The sequence below is a fragment of the Strigops habroptila genome, chromosome 6 (genome assembly GCF_004027225.2).
Source record: "Strigops habroptila isolate Jane chromosome 6, bStrHab1.2.pri, whole genome shotgun sequence".
NCBI lineage: Eukaryota > Metazoa > Chordata > Aves > Psittaciformes > Psittacidae > Strigops > Strigops habroptila.
In genome coordinates this window covers 4,750,094-4,767,951 of record NC_044282.2, presented here as the reverse complement: position 1 = coordinate 4,767,951, position 17,858 = coordinate 4,750,094, and the positions used below count along the sequence as shown (strand labels likewise).

General features: G+C 38.4%; 1 protein-coding gene across 1 annotated transcript in view; it reads right to left on the bottom strand.

Annotated features, from left to right (window-relative positions):
• The window catches only part of MOXD1 (monooxygenase DBH like 1), a 48,518-nt gene that overhangs the window by 5,390 nt on the left and 25,270 nt on the right, over positions 1–17,858 (bottom strand). Inside the window, exons 5-10 of the mRNA XM_030490017.1 lie at positions 11,306–11,485; positions 9,129–9,231; positions 6,889–7,055; positions 5,443–5,634; positions 2,485–2,544; positions 394–536 (exon numbers count right to left, since the gene is read on the bottom strand). Of these exons, the coding sequence (XP_030345877.1) occupies positions 394–536; positions 2,485–2,544; positions 5,443–5,634; positions 6,889–7,055; positions 9,129–9,231; positions 11,306–11,485 (845 nt within the window). The remainder of the gene's footprint in view (positions 1–393; positions 537–2,484; positions 2,545–5,442; positions 5,635–6,888; positions 7,056–9,128; positions 9,232–11,305; positions 11,486–17,858) is intronic.

Below are 17,858 nucleotides of genomic sequence, written 5' to 3'. Positions count from 1 at the left end.
TACCCATGCTCCCAAACTCCTTTTTCAAAATTATCTCTATATATGTGTGAAACACTGGTATGTTTTAATAAACTGATAGATTTGAAACATTGATATGACATTGACAGTCTTTTTGCAGATGGTTGTGGTGAAAAAAAATTGCTGTGAGAAATATTATTTCGTTAGCACAAGAAACTGCTTTTTAGTACCAAAAAAAAAAAGGGGGGAGGGGGGAGGGGAACCAAAATAATTTTGCAGGAAAAATAAGTAGCAGCACTTATTGACCAAAAAGAAGTGGCCTGAGTGACCCTGCAACATGTTGCACTAACAGAAAGAAAGGTTGTCTAAAAATGACCCTGTAATCTCACAGACAGAAAGAGAGAAGTTACATATGTTCATAAATATTTTACTTGCCTGACTGGCCTATAGATTTCCTTAACACCAATGAACTGGAGCTGTTCCATTATATCTGGAATACTTGCACATCGGGTGAGGTTGATTCTCGGGTAATAGAGCAGATACGACAGACACATTTCATTCCTGGTGCTCAGACCACCCTGAAAATGGATTTTTCTTTTAATCAAGACAGCATTGGAATCCCACAGATAAAAACACTGATTAGCATTTATATGTTAATGAAATGTGTATCAGAAGGCCCAGTTCAACATGTTTATCATCCTGCACATTAGGTTATCAAGTAGCAAGAAGTTATTACATAATTAATTACAAAATACACTGCAAGCTCAAGCAATATCTCCCCAGCTTAAAATATATCAGAAAGAACAACTAGAAATAAAATAAGCCTCCTATTGTATTGAAGAGTACTATCTGAGAAGTTCAGTTTTAATTTCAGCTCTCTTCAATGTACTTATACTACCACGTTTCAGCAAAAGGCCTTCAAAATGGAGCAGATTTTGAAAAAATCTGGTAAGATAATTAGTCTGTTCGAATAAGAAATTAAATGTGCTTTGTCTAGTAAAATGGAGGCTGGGATGGAATATGTATCTCTATGGACTTTCCTTCTAAGTACATATGCAGATAGAGTACGAAAGGAGTTATTTAACATACAATGTTGACTCAAGAACAAATGAGCACTAACCATAAAATAATTAATTAGAGTAAGATTTTTAGCTAGCAGAAGAAACAGACTCTTAAACAGTGTTCCATTGAGAGCCACAGGGCAAACAACTAATTTAAAATCAATCTTGGCAAATATGGGCAAGATTATGAGCTGCACATTCCTAAACCCTGTGTGGGAACAGGTCCACAAATCTTACAGAACCACGGGAACAGGAAAAGAGAATTCAGAACACATGAACCAAGGGCCAAGAGCTAGTGTGGTCACCACACAGGAAAACAGGACAAAAACTCAAAAGCCTTTGTTCTCACTCCTTTGCTTTTCTTTATATTATCTACTGCATGCGCCTACACGCAAGCCATGATTCAGGGAGAGGTATCCCTGTGTTCTCTGGATGCCAGGAGCAGCTCTTCCTTGCCAAACAGAAACCTCTTAGGTCTCACCTCCTGGAGGTTTGGATCCAGCCCTTCCAGAGGAAGAAGGATCAGCCCCTGGTAAAGGCTGGGTGTTGGCAGCTACATCCCTCCCATAAATATAGACGGTCTGGCATCACTCTCTGCTTTTGTAGCCAGCTGGCACAGTCCAGCTCATATCCCAACAACTGAATTTGCTTCACCTCCAAAACCGAGTGGCCACATCGCAATGGCCAGCGCTCGGCCTCTGCTAGCCTAAAAACTTGCATCTGGGAGACCAGGTGCTGTCATGTGGCAAACGTGAGCTGGACCCTATTGATCCCAAAGGGGATGATCACCCCCCAGGCATGGCCCTGCTTTGTCCACTGCCATGGACATGCACCCAGGGCTGCAGCATAGCTGCTGCTTGTGCCTTGGCTGCAAGGCTGCACAGGTATAGCACAGGCTTCTCCTGTGCTGCCTGTGGCGTGCAGCTAGAAAACACGTCGCATGAGAAATATAACCGTGCCAGCCTCCTCCTCCCAGCCTGAAGGACCTGCATTCTGCCTGCATTCTGTTAGGCAAAAAAGCAACTGGTCCTGTCTTGGTCATGGCATGACTAAAAATCAAGATGTAAGAACTGGCAACTACAACTTTGGGGAAAAATGCATAACAATTTCATAAAAATAATTAATTATTGAATATGCAGAATTTGCATGTTAATACATGTCATGAAGAAAGCATTCCTTATACTAGCAAAGTCTGATTTTTAAAGTTCTTCTGTGAGCTGGCTTGCTTATTTTTATAATATAGTCATATGAATGCCTTATGCAAGAAAGAGATCAGATTATGATCACAGTATTTCTGATGAGTTTAAAACCTAAGAATCTATGAAAGAAAAGTTAACACATTATTAATTACTTGCACACAGGCACTAACAAGTAAGTTAATACTTTTTAATAGCATTTTATGAAAAATATTTTAGTTCCCAATATTATCTATGTATTTAGTTTGGTCCATTAAAACTTTTCTTACCCATGTCATGCGAATTCTGTCCACAGTACTGTAGTGACATTCTGTGATTAAGTTATCCCCCTGAAACACAAGATTTAGGATGTTCACAGTTCTGAAGTTTATCAAGACCAGCTTCAGGTAACCACAGATGACAGCGGAAATAAAGATCATAGCAGTGGATAAGACTTCTTGAAAAAGCAAGGATTAGGTAATTGACACATGCTAAGGCCCTGGCACTTAGCATTCATATTATCCCAGATCCTCAGGGATCCCCCATGGATTTAAACAGAGTTTTATTAAAAGTCTTGTCTGGTTTTGGGGTTTTTTTTAAATAGCAATGGAAGCGCCCAGTTATAATCCTATTTTCAGTAAAATTATATATGTAGACGATGTATGCACACGATTCTTGCTCCAAAACTCATCCAGTGCTACTTTGTATAGCTTTCCCCAGGCCAATTTATCCTGCCAACTACAATAGAAATACTTGCCAAATGAGGAAAAGAAGGTTTTCCACATCACAATAACAACTATTTATCTGCCAAGCCTGGGAGTGGAGGAGTGGCAGGCAAAAACTTAACAACATTGACATATATGTATGGGAAAGGCTGAATACCCACCTTCTCAAGTGCATACAATTAACTTTTTGCTGTCTTGAGAAACTGATCTACAGTTTGGTAGTACCTTTATTCCCTGTACCTGAGCAAATACAAATCTCAAAATCACTATCATAATCAAGTGGAAATTAGAATATTGAGGAACATAGCCAGCTGTCAAAGATCTGATTTTTTTGAGCAACTTCATATCACAGGGATGCCAGACACTTATTTGCTTTGGTTCATTTTTTGGTATCATCATCTTCCTTTGTTGCCCATTGTTTTACTTTTCCATGAAAAAATCAGATCACATTTCAAAGCTTGAGAATATCTCCTTTCCTGCGGGCTGTCTCATTGTCAGAGCAATGCCGGCACTAACTGTACTCCGGGCTGCTGGAAAAAGGTGTGTCAGCCGCATGTTGGCCAAATGGAGACAGAGGTTTCTGAAGCAGCATGAACTGGCACAGCTTCATTGCTCCCAGTGGGAATATACTGGTTCCCACCAGTGAGGTCTCCGGCTTTCATGGCTTACAGACTGGATAACATTCACTAAAAGTTCTCCTCTGCGAGATTAGATCTTTTGCTGCCAAATTCAGGAGAGAGTGCTAGTACGTGAAGAAAACAACCTGGACTCCACAAGCTAAAATACGGATACACCCTTGGAAAAGCTTGCAGAAGGAGAGAACAAGAAGAACTTACATGAAAATTTTTAATATTAGTTAATTGATTAGACTGTGGTCTGAATTACACTGCATAATGTTCGTAAAGCTATACTGAGTTTCGCATAAGATGAAAACAATAAAAAGCATGAAAAAGACTTACTTCAGAGAAAAATTCCAGCTTCTACTCAAGCTGTCTTTTTTAAGTTGCTGATATTATCAAATGCCTCATTTAGTTTTTCTGCTGTCTACTCCCTTTTGTTCTTGAATTTTAAGAGGCCTTTCTCTATAATCTGCATGGATTTTCCTAAAAATATTACAGGCTTTTTCTGCAAACCTGTCATCTTCTGCCAGCCATCTTCCTAAACCCTTCAACACTTCTTTCCTGGAGGAGGTAACACTAGTTTGTCTTTGAAGTCCCTGTGGAGTACAAGCAGTTTGACTTCAAAGAGTAAGTGCTGCACCTGAACATCAGGTTTTGCTGTAGAAATTAAATTAGAAAGTTAGCATTTTAGCTTCTTCCTTTTAAAGGACAGATATCAAAGTTTCCCAGTGTGAGAGAAGAGACATAAGAGAGAAGGGGACTTGAAAAGAAACCTCAAAGTTTAAACCATGGAGCTCCTGACCATACTTGAAGTTCAGTTGTTGCAAAGGTCTTTTCAGCTCCCTTTCCCTTACTGGTTCCAATTGTAAACAAAATCCAGTTGTAATCCAGTTGTTTGATATTTTGCATCTGACCAACTCCATCAAGGCTTGTTTGCATGCACCAGGACAAGTGTATCTCCAGCTGCTCTGCTGGACAGATCTGGAGCACCCACTCTTTGCAGCACGAAACTTTCTGTCCTCAGGCTAAAGCTTCAAAAACAGATGCTGTCTGGAACTAACAGAAGATGAGTGAATAATTTTTAAATGAGTGACTCATCCAAAAACATAGACGCTTTTCCTGCAATACCTGTGGCTAGCTACTGTTTTATGATGTAATTGTAGTTGGGCTCTTTCTGAAAGTTAGATTGTATTATTCTCACAAGAACAGCAGATGGAATTGCATGATTTTTAGTAAACTGTTTTGTTTACTATGGAAACCTCACATGGAACATGAGCATGGAGTTTTACTCCCAACAACAAATAAAAAGTTGAAACAAACAGAAGACTTGGCTGGTTTGCAGGCATGTTTGCAATGCTGGATACTTGCTGTGTGCAAATACTCAGGATGCGCTACTTGGTTCGAACAGATCTGTAAAGCCACGCAGTGGCATTTCCATTCTTCAGCTGCCTGCATGCTCAAAGATGGCACAACCAGGTACATGTGTGATTTTATAACCTGATTTCATAGAATCACAGAATCCTAGAATCATGGAATGGTTTGGGTTAGAAGGGACCTTAAAGATCATCTAGTTCGAGCCTCCCTTGCCATGGGCAGGGACACCTTCCACTAGACCAGGTTGCTCAAAGCCCCATCCAACCTGGCCTTGAACAATGCCAGGGACAGGGCAGCCACAACTTCTCTGAGCAACCTGTTCCAGTGTCTCACCATCAGTTCCAGTAAAGAACTTCTTCCTAATATCTAATGTAAATCAACCCTCTGTCAGTTTAAAGCCATTACCCCTTGTCCTATCCCTATAATTCCATGATAAGAAATTCTGTAGCAAAATTAATCCTAAATATGAATAAGTACTAGGCACACAGTCTCTTAAATACTTTCAGGGAAAGAATTAACAGCATCCTACTGGCAAGATGGTTCTTTCTTCTTTCAGATACTGAAATTCCTGGAAGTTGAAGTCAAACTCATCATCATAAGCAAGCAGCTTCTGCTCCTCGCTGTTGCGGAAGTGGCGCATCCTAATAGCTCTGCCAGCAAGATGGGCATGAAGTAGTACCGCAAGTACATGAATCCCAGCAGGTCTTTCAGCACCTAGAGCCTAGCCAGGGGAAAAGAACACCATCAGTGTGCCCAGATGAAATGTAATGTAATGCAATGTACAAACAGTGAAAATATATTAATAAATACATTACATTCCCTCAGTTTACAACAAAATTCAGTCTGAAGAAAAACCAAAACTCTACGTGAAATTAAGGGTTTATATACAAAAAAAGGCTAGGATTTTGTGGATTTTTTTTTTTTTTTTGTGGATTTTTATAATTAAAATATCATCAATATCATGCCAAGAGAAGAACTTTAAGAGGCTGTAACTACAGTATGTATTATTACCCATCTTCGAGTCAACTGGTAGTGAATAACTAAGTTTACATCTGAAACATTTTTCCAGGTCAGAAACATTTTTAAATTTAATTTTCCAAATTGGCACAAATCTGACATCAGTCTCATTGTAGCTGAGATCTACAGATCCAAACTTTCCATATGCTAAACTCTGATTCTTGTTCAGAGCCCAAACTAGAAATTATTTGTTGTCACAATGCCTTTCAAGTATAGCCTTAAGATCAGAAATCTCATGATAATAGATTACTTAAATATTTGTAGGCTGAAAAATGCAATGACAATATGAACATTTAACGCCACCAAGAACAAATCTAAATTATGTATCTAATTTGCCCTTCATCCTAAACCACATCATAACAAGCATTAATTCAACCTTTCATTATAAATAACAAAGTATATGAGAATCTCACGTGATACATCGACCACAGATTTTAGACAATGCTTTCATTATCTGTAGAGATGTTTAAATTATCTTAATGAAACCAAGTGCTTACTGAATGCGTGATTTTGTCCTTTGGGCCATACAAAAAAACCTGTTCAGGTCTGTAGTTTCTGTCATTGGTCTAATACCTTTCAGGCTGTCACTTCACTGTTAGAAGCCTTTTGGGTATGCACAGATCTTAATTAGTCTCTCTCAACATTTTTTCTGGGATAGCTATTCCAGGCTATTAACAACTTTGCCATGGAAAGCAATGTATGCTTCTATATTGACACATAATCAAAACATTGCAAGCACTGTGTCATCCAGTATTACTCATATCAGTAAAGCAGCCCGAATACTGAGCATCTCAAACACCCAGACCAAAAATACTCAACCTTCTGGAGGACAACATGTAGCAGATGCCTTTGCTCACATGTCTTCAACAGGTAACTATCAATCCTCCCAAGAAGTTAAAGCGCCTGTCCAAAACTATTTCTAAGGATGAAAGCCAATGGATTCAGTCAGGAGACATACCTCTTCTAGACATTCCAGCGTGCAGTGACCCTCTGACACAAATTCAGGCATGCCCGGTGGGATATTGTGGAAGAGGCTGACCCAAAGACCAGCTTCAATAACCCCAGCATCGTATTTCCTTAAAACTGGAGTATAAATTAGCCTCAGACCAGAGTTATCTATCAAGCCTGCAACAAAAGAACAGTCAGCTGTGGCTGTAAATCAGTATTTTTTAAAAAATAACAACATAAAATCCTATTTCTTCACATTTCTCAAAGCATGTCCTAAGTTTTTTACGTAAAAATCAAAGACTCAACCTCAATAACCTGGAAATGGGCCAAACCATATGCGGGAAGTAATAAATAGGGGTAGCCCACAGAAGGGTTGTTAAACATGGTATCTTGATATCTGTGGTGTTGCATGTGAATGAAAAATATGTGCTGTCTATAGCCCTCATGTCTCTTCCTCTAAGTTATCCAACACTGACCTCAGAGAAAAGTAATTAGAACACTGGCAAAGCAAACAGCACCAAGAAATAAAAAGACCTCAGAAGGTTCCATGTAGGATTTTCAAATGACAAATTTAAAGCACAGCTTAAAGTTGTTGTGGGTTTGTTTGGTTTTGTTTGTGGAGGTTTTTTTTCATTTTCGAGCCATTTGTTTTCTTCTGCTTCTGAATTTTTCTATTGCTTCATCTTGATCATTAATTACATTTTTCCTTTGTTTTGGACTGCCTATCATATTACAGCATAACCCATATGACCAAATACATCCCCTTTACAATCTGCCAAATTAAGAAAATATCAACTAAACATGAAAATTGGCTTCTTTAATCATAAACTTGAAGATAATACTAGCACATTGAGTAAAGTAGACAAGAGAACGACAGAGGATTTTAATGCTGCACGCACTCACTCAAGGACTTCTCTTGATTTCAGAAAGTAAATTAAAGAACCAAAGCCTGCTGTGAAAAAACTGAGTTTTAAAAGAGTCTAAATTATATGAATTTATTTTGTTCACCTACATATTTAGCTATATTTGTTCGTTTGTGTATCTATTCATGATTTACACATGACCTGGATTACCAACACCCTGCTCTGTCTGAATTTTCCCAGGTCTTTGGCAAGACCCTGTGTTCACCTGGGACTGTCTCAGCAAGGCAAAATTGTCCCCATTGCTTAAAAAGGAAACAAAACTTACTGACTCCCAGTTTTTTATGTGCCACTTGAACTAAAACAACAGTATCACACAGCACAGTCAATTAAAATAAAATAGTGAATTTAGGGACACTGCCAATTTGGAAACAGATTTTCTGCATGTAACTTCTCAGGCTTTCAGATAACACTTGATGGAAAAGCGTGCAACATCAAGGATGCAAATGAAGTGTACTATATCCCAGCAAATGTGCATGCTGAAGGGAGAGAGTTTGTCGTGAAATAAAAACAATTTTGAGCTAGTTCATCTGGTATAACACAAAGAGGGGGAATAATATTAAGACAGAACACAATAGCCACACAGAAGATTTTATTTCAACACATGGGGGTGTAAAGAAAGGTCAGTACACTGTACTGCACCAAATTTTACTCAGTTCATTTATAGCAATCATCAGAATATTCTCATGTACAGTAGTTCAACAAACTTCTGTTTCAGAACAAAAGAAGTTCAGAACAAAAGTCAGCTTCAAAGTTCCTTAGATTTTCTGGGGTTCCCTGGTTTCTTCCTTTTGCTTCTTGTAAATATAAATTAATTTTAGAAAGAAGATTAAAAAACCACCATTACAAATGAAAAGCTTATCTTTTAAGATAAACTGCTTTTACCCAGAGAATGTTTTAGCAACCTGAATCTATACTTTACCTGCAGAAACTGCCTGCAGTTCAGGTAGATAGCTTAAAAAAAAGTACTACAAAAAATTAATAAAAGGCTCATTCTCTGTGTTGCTGTCTCACAGCCTGGGCATTGTGCTGCTCTCTCTTGGTCTAACTGAATTTCCCAGCAAAGGGGAGAGAGATAACATGAAGAATGTAGTGATAAAAGCAGATGTATTCACCTGGTCCACAATTCTTTGGATATTTGAATCCCGCCCTGACTTCAGGTTGAGCTTTTGAGTGCAGTGGGAAAAACACTGGGACCAGGAACTACTGAGCAGAGAAAAATAGGCCTCAGCTTTGTATTTGTTCTGTTTGCTGTGCAATGCAATGAGAAGCACTTGTGTCTAGTACATTTTCCAATCTTGCATGTTGTAAAGAGTGTGAGGGCACAAACCTTCTGTGTATGATGGATTGTCATAATGCACCTCCATAAGAACGAACTGAGGGTCAGCTGCTGTGCCAATGGATAAGCCAACATGAGGAGGGTAGGTGAAGCCCTGGAAAGCATCGCAGACATACAGAGTTAAGGTATTTTTGGCATGACTAAGAGTTAATTTCTTTTTATAAATACACTGACTTTTTTTGCAGTGATACAATCACATTAATAAAATTTTTAAAGATATCTTCACTTAAAACTTTCTAAACATAATACATTTACTATATATTCATTGCACTAAATGACTATGTCAATATAAAATAATAGATCCTATGCTTGCTAGAGGATAAAGCCCTGGGCAAAGCGATCTGACCTCACCACTGACCCTGCTTTGAGTAAGACTAGACTAGAGACTTCCTGAGGTCGCTTCCAACCTGCCTTATCCTGTGACCTTATGATTATTTATCCTGTATTTATTGCTTGAGCGGAAAAGGAAGATTCCATTTTAAATGTATAAACATTGCATCATCAAGCAGTTAGTCTGACAACAAAACCCTTCTGAAAAAGTGAATCTACATTTTAAATGTTTCCTGTTTCTAAAAGCAGTAATTTCCAGGCAATACTGAGATTGTATGTGATTAGTGTTTTTCCTGAACAAATCACTGCATTCCAAGTAAATTATTTGAACAATAAAGATGATCTTCATGGCTATATTTACATTAGCAAGCCATGTAGTGCAAAAGTAGCTCTGTACAGTGCAACAGATTGTACTGGACCCACTGTCCCCAGATGATGTTCCTTAGGACAAGCTCTGGTCAGACCCCATGCACTGAACCCCATATTTTGCTGGAAGGTGCTAGGTTCACCCCTGGACGTTCAGTTTAACTTCATCTCAAAGGGAACTGTGCAAGTTCTCAAACCACTCATGATGATAAACAGAGCTTGGGAAGTGGGGATAACTGGCAAATTTACTCCAAAAGCTCACTCCCCATTCAAACAAAAATTGCCAGTATCTTCTAAGCCAAGTCATTTACTAAATTGACTTTTATAGGAATTAATCTGCATGATTTTATGGTTTATAGCTAATATTTTAATATGCAATTTGAGATTCTAACTTTTTGAAATGTGCAATTTGACATGAACTTTCTAAGGCTTGGTGGACATTAATGAATTAATCGTAGTATATAGTAATAAATATTATTACCTTCATTCCATTATCACCACCACCCGTGTAAGGGTGAACTGAATTAAGTGAAGTGAATACTCTGGTAAACCTGAATTTAACCCAGATCTGTCAGATTTCCTCTCTAAAGATCTTTAACAATGGGATCTTCCTTGCAAAAGCCTCCATAGTGCTTGTAAAATTATAATTTATTTATATTAGTTTTTTATTTCACTTAGATTAAGACAGTTGAAAGTACAAATACTGGGTCAGAGCATAGCTGATGGCAAAAATGTGCAAAGCACACATCAGGGATAATGCTCATAGTGGATTAAACTTCTTTTGATGGGTCCGTATAGCAGATCTAGCTTCCTCACACTGCAGCACTTGAAGACAGCTTTGGACTGCAGACAAAGGCTCCAGAAACTGTCATCAGCCTTGGTCCCCCTCTATGTCCACACCATCATTTGTGTGGGTACACGGTGATCAAGGAAGTAAAGAAGAGGTGGGATTCTTTTGGCAGTAACGCTGCCTTATGTCAGCCGAAAGCATTAACTACAGCCTAAATTAACATATGAAATATGCTGAAGACACAGTCTGGGGTCATAAGAGACTGTGTTTCTGTAGATATGCCCCATATATGCCCTATTTTTTTCTTCACTCTCCAGAAGTAGCAGATACTGGTTATTGCTGGAGAAAGTGTATGTATGTCCATATCAGATGGGGCAACCTGATACAGCAACAGACTTTCATGTTCCCAAGCCACCTTTCTTTCTCTAAGGCACCAACTCTCTATACTCTTTCCACTACTTTCAGCTTGTCACTCAGGATGATCATTGTATTTCATACTTAAATGTCAACATACTCAACAAGAAGTTGAGGACTGACTTACTGGTGAGGCATTTAGGGATTGTGATTGAGTATACTTAAAAACAGATTCAGTAATCACTAATACATTAGAAAGAGGCTTAGTATGATACACACCCTCCTAAAGCCCCATTTATGAACCATGCTAGACAGCCATTCATCCTACCTCTCCTCCAATGGCCCAAGCAAAAATGACTGTCTCACATGCGAAAAAAGAGTCTGGCATGTTGGGGTGGTAACACTCATGCCCATCGTCGAGCACACTGTCATTCAAATTGCTGCTGCACTGATGGAGCAGAATATGGTGCACCAGATTCTCGTGGCCTTTCTGGATCAACGGCTCAACCTGTCAATGTTAAAATGAAACAGAAAAAGAAAGAAAACATATCTCAAATGTGACTATTTCAATGCAGGAATGCAGACAGAACTAAAAATTATATGGTGTGTTTATTTTAAAAGAGGAGACTTGATGCTAGATTGTAGTTAGGTTCAGACGCTATTCAACACTGCAACTGCAAGCATTGAAAATTTCATTGCTCAAGTACGTAGACCAGGGACAGGAAGAAAATTCTGTGTCTTCACAAAACCTCTGGTGCTATCTATATTGCTCTCTCTTTTCCCACCCTGGTCTTGCTCTGCCACTTGTCTTTTTCCCTGCTCAGTCTTGTTTAGCCACATTCCAGCATGAAAGGGATATAAACCAGCCGAAAGTCTGTTCAGCTCAACCAGCTTGGTATCTGAACCACTCAGAACTTTTCATCCCTGTTTCTGCCTCTTTTGTGCTACTTCAAATTAGAGCTGCTCATAGATTCTGTACATCTAGGGTGAGCCTGGAGGTATACCCCACATTCCTCAGCAGCTCAAGATGGACTTTCACATTTTTTTGACATCCACAAGAAATTAGAATTATTTTACAATCTGCTCAGTTGTAAAGACTTTATTAACATGAAGTCATTCCTGAGAGCTTGGGTGCTGCAGCCTGTCTATGGCAGTGATGAGCTGGAGGGCTCCCAGGGGTGCCTGGGTGCCCTCAGTATAATTTCACCACTAAACTTCAGGGCAGGCTGAAATTATTTTATTCCCATGTAACGGTGTTCACTCTCTACTTGGATGGATGATGTTAAATCATCTCTGTCAGAGATGGCATCCCTGGGGCAAACATGAATACTTCTGGGAAAAAAAAAAAAATTCCTTTTCAGAAAGCTAATATTCCACAAAATATCAGCATATAGAAAACAGTATTAAAATGAAAAGAGTTGTTCACTTGCTTTTACTTTCAAGGATTGCATCCTGCTCTATCATATGTAAGTTGAGTAAGAAAAACATTAATGTTTTCACAAGAAAAGTTTTGACAATGCACCTCTGGAGATGAAGGGTGCCACACAGTATTGCCTTTTAATATTAGGAAAGGGAAGATGTTTTAAACTGGCAAAAAAATTATATACATTCTAACTTTGTATCCATGTGTTTTGCAAACATCCAACCCCAGCTACCAGAGGATCAGAATGGAATAAGCAAGAACAGTTTGTTCCATTATTAAAATATTGTCAGCACAATATTGTTACCAGAAATACCTCCCTCTGCACTTTGTTCAAACCACTAAACAAATTACAAAAGAGCAAGGGCAGGAAGAAGCAACAAGAGCCTGTGCATATCAAGACCACCCTCATTGATATGAATCTGCAAAATATTATTGAAGTTGGGCTCTCAGGGAGTCCAGCTGCTGCTGAGTACCTGCGTGTCTGTCCAAGAAGTGCACAACCCAAAACCACCCACTTCACTGCACTTAGAAGTCAGGAAGGATGCCAATTTACACAGATGCACCAAAGTTTTGTTCTGATGGCGACTGAAATACTTCACAAGAGAACTTCTGTACTGTTCTCAGTAATCCTTATTTCAGTTAGCATTACCATCATCATGAATTTCTGTACTGTGGAAATAAAAGGTATTTTTGAAGGCTATAAGAGTCAGTTTTCCCATCAGATAAGAATTTATTCCCAAATATATCACTGACAAATATTCAGAAATCAATTGCAGCTTCTTCTCTCTCATCTGTCATGTACCACATATTTATCCAAACACTGCAGAACCAATATACACTCAGATCATGGCAGCTTATATATTAAATAGCTGCATATATCTCAAGAATTCTGAAGCTCCACATAATACATAGGTTAGCCAGGGAAATAGTTATGAGAATATTATTCCATATCTACAAAAACAAACAAAAAAAAAAGAGTATTTTTGTCCCAACATGTGATAGTTCTGCCTGCTGCTACAAGCTCCCAGCACCTGCTGTGCTTCCAATCACCACTTCAAAACCAACTTCCCCTCAAAACAATGGGACATCACCAAAATTAGAAACTCACATCCTGTCATCGGTTTTTAGTGTCAGTTACCTAAACAATAACAGCATTTCAAAAAGTAGTTTTGTTCAGCTTTCTTTAGTGAAGAAAAGACAAACAAAACCAGAACAAAGCCTTAAGCATCTTTCTGATGCATCTTGTAGGACAACTTATATTGTTCGGATGCACAAGTAAATAACCAAAAGCAAAGTTATACTTTTTACACATTTTATTACAACTTGGTTAAAGAGGTGCCACCTTTCTCTCACCCTCTTCAAACAACTAGAGAAAAAAAGAAACTATTAGGAGTGGATAAAAATCTGTTAACAAAAATCCTAATAAAATCTGATTAATCACAAACTGTTCATTTCCCAGAAATGTATAAAAATTTTTAATGGCCATCTTCCTAAGGCTCACAGCATCATTTTTGATTGAAGCAAGAGAAAGAAGACGAGCATACCCCCTAGACACTCTGGGTTCCCTTTCTTTGACCTGATGAATAGCTAACTGTACTTACTAGAATAACTTCAGTAGAAAAGGAAATTTAAAAATACAGACTCATTCTCTACTGTAGTAACTAAGTGCAGCAGGGATTTAAACATGCCATTCTACATCCCAGGTGAGCGCTGCCCTATTTACTCAGCCATTTGTTATTTTAGCTTATAGAATAAGTTGGTTATTTAGGCTGCCTCTCTCTTCCTCTCTCGCTTTCCACAAAGAGCTTAGTTTTCTCCAAGCTGAAAAGAAATTCCAAACTCTTTTTTTTCTCCTCCCAAATAAAAAAATTCTTGTTTTCTGGCCAGCCTTACAAACAACGATGAACAATGACTGAGCTTCTCAAATACAGGGCCAAATTCAGGAAATCACCAATACATTTAAAGTGCACATAAGTAGTCCCAGGTGTAAAACCAGTTGCTAAAGCAGGTATCTACAAATAAATAGCTAGATAAGGGTGGCCTGGTTTCCAGAGTACTTGTAGCTTCAGTGAGTGATAACACAATTTGTAGGGCTCATCTCCTACAAGGTTATTCCTAGTCTAACAGATTTTTGTCAGTCTTGATCTCTAACTATGGGCATTTATTTTTAAAATGCGGACTATTTAATGTACACATTCAAAGTTTTCAGGTTTTTATTCTTTTAAGCATAAAGTTTTGATTCTTTGATAGACTTTATTCCCCAAATCACAAAATAATAAGCTAAACCAAGGTCTAATTTTTCATGTCTCCAGTTACAGCAATAGTGGACCAACCCCAAAAAGTCATCAACACTGTCTTGTTAATTTGTCTTGAGAAATAGTGTAACTTTTAGAATACTTGTGAAAAGATAATTATTTACTGTGGTAAATTACGGCAAAGGGGCAAAATACAGAAAAAAAGTGATAAAAATGGGCACAGTACATAGCAGCCAATAAACCCTACAGATTTTAGTAAACAATTCATTTTTATTTGGATTCTCATTTATACATAGCCTTGTTTACTCTGTTCTTGTAGTGTAAGGGGACTGTCAAATGACACTTTCAGCCACCAGTAACGGAGTAATTCAGACGGGTTGCAATGAGAATGGAAATCTGCCTTTCACTTTCACCAATTACGAGGAAACCTGTGACTTTGAAACGTAGTTCTTCTGTTTTCCTTGCTAATTCCTACCCACCGCTTGTTAACCAAGCGAGTCAAGAAAAAGGCTGAAAGAAAACTGAAAGGGAATATGCATATAACTCCCTATTTTCTCCATTTAACCTAATTTTTTGAGGTTCATCTGTGGCACTTCCATCCATCCACTGTTGCTGACATGCAAGGAAAACCCAGCTGTCAGGGTTCATCTCTTTGCCATATTGTGAGTAAGCCTGCAGAGATACAGAACCACCAGGGCACCTCAGTGACTTCTTCCCCTGCAGGCAAAGTGCATTTTCTGCTTGACATTTCCTAACTGCCAGAGGCTTGGAGAACAAAAGCCCTATATCCACCCTGCATCAAAATGCCAAAAGCATTTGGGCCTGCGAAAAATAAATGCATGCAACAAGACAAAATATCTCCTGCTTTTCATGAAACCTGCAGAAAGAAGTTCCTGTTTTATTATTCATGACGATTTGCTTTCTGCATCCTCTCTTGAAAGCGTGGGTGAAAGATCTTTCTAACAGAGCACACCGAAATATATGAACCTGACTCCCACTAACAAGACGTAAAAAATAGCAGATGTACTGTAGTCCCCCACCACATCAAATCAGGGTTTCCAGAGAAGGAGGTATTTAAAATATACTGCATTCAAATGTAAAATGAAGACACTGCCTTCTGCAACCAAAAGTATGAGTTATAGTTATGGTGTTTGGTTAGCATGACCTGTAATTGTCGGGCAGGTTAAGAGGTTTTACAGAGCTCCTTTCATCATAGTCTTCGATACGGTGACTTTTCATGCATCAGAATCTCATAGCGCTTCTGAAAATACTGACTTTCAAAGAATACAAAATAATAAATTTTCAATTTATTACCAAGTTAAAACAAATAAGACGTATGCTTTTCACCTGCTAATTTAACAGAAACCCTATTCTAGTCAACAGGCTGACATCACATGCACAAAGAAAATGCTTACATCTGCCAGTGCCGGGTTATTCAGCTTCAATTTTCCTTCCTCTCTTTTCTATTTCCTGTTATCTCTTTGCCTACTGCACAAACTGAACATACCACATGCAGTTGTTTCTTAAAAAAAAACAAGCCAAAAGTGTAACATAATAGAGCCTTGCATCTCAAGCCGCTGATAAGCAGGATCAAGATACTGTGTGCATGATGTATTAAATGGGATAAAAATGCAAACAGCTCAAATAGTCCAAAAAGTTAGATTCCTTACAAAGAAAAATATCTCCAGAAACCTGGAAGTCCTTCTTGTTTATTGCTGGTTTTCCCCTTTTTTATTTGCTTTGCTTTCTTTGATGTCAACAACAGCTCTAGTTTGTTCTTCATGCCTGCTTGCACGAATGATGAAAGTGAGTAAACTATATCCATAGTCTCCCCATAGTGTCCCTGCTAGAAAATACAGCCACAGAATGTCAAAAAACAAAAAGCTGACCTTATTTTTATGTATGAAAATGGCAACAGGTTTTTGATCTTATTGCAATGATGCTTCTACACTGAAATGTCAATGAAAAAAAAAACCATTATCTTTTCTGGCTCAAAAGGTAGCTTCAACTTAATCTTACATTTTAAAGACAGTTTGGGACAGTATATTGCTGTATAAATTAATAAAGCCACAGCCTTACACAGCACAGTATGTAGCTGGTGGCGATACAGGGAAAAAATGTTATTCTATAGTGTCAAAGCTGAGACACAAGATTTTTGTCTGGCGCTACTGCATCTAAGAGAGTTTCCAGCCTGTGGCTGGTTATTTTACTTATATGGGCTTGCTGTGTCTGATTATTTTACTTATATGGGCTTGCTGTGTCTGATTAACTCAGACCAAAAAGTGATGGTTGTGAAACTGCGTGTTGGCTGAGCTTACCTGTGAGAACTTTTGTAGCAGAAGACCCAAGTTACAGGGTCTCTGTTTTCTATAATCAACCTCAAGAAGAGCTATTACCTTATTACTGATTACTCACATTTTTGCTTTTCTTTCACAAATGTGTATCATGCATACATTGAAATATTTGTCTGACTTAGAAAAGCTCTTCAAAGGTAGACACAGTGTCTTCTTACTAGGAATCATCAAGATTTTTTATAATTTTCTTTCCCTTTTCAAAAGTGTAGCTGTGCAATGAACAAATATTTATCTGATATATTTCTCTTAAGGTTATAGATTTTTCTTCAGAAAAGCAAATACTTAGAATACTTGGCTTATAAACTGGGTCTTTTTCATCAAAAAACCTCCATGCATTCCAGAAGAAAAAAAAAAATCTCAATAATAATAATATGGTTTTATTTTCATATAAATGTTCTGAAAGAAAAACACCAGTCACTTGCTGCCTAACATTGCTTCTTGCACACAACGCAGAGGTGTGCTGAGCAAAAACTCAGAGCTGGAAATACGCCTCTGAGCTGGGGTAGATGTTTAAGGCCATGACTCCCAGGCACACAAGGATTTTAACCCTAACAACCTAACAGCTATCTAATGTCACTCGAAAAGCCTGCCTAGGTCAGCATCACATCTGGGTCACTAATCTGCTGCAGACTTTCAGCCTGGAGTTCAGGCATCCCAGGGTCAGGCAGGGACCACCCTCCCAGCGCCCCCACCCCATCCTGTCTGTCAGAAAGCATTAAATTAAATCCACAGATAGTTGGAGCTGAAAGAGATGCCTCCAACATTCAACCAGCTGCAGTCTAGCATGGACTAGCTACCTTAATCTTTCCTGAGACCAGCGGTATCATCTGCACATACACAGCTAAGTTT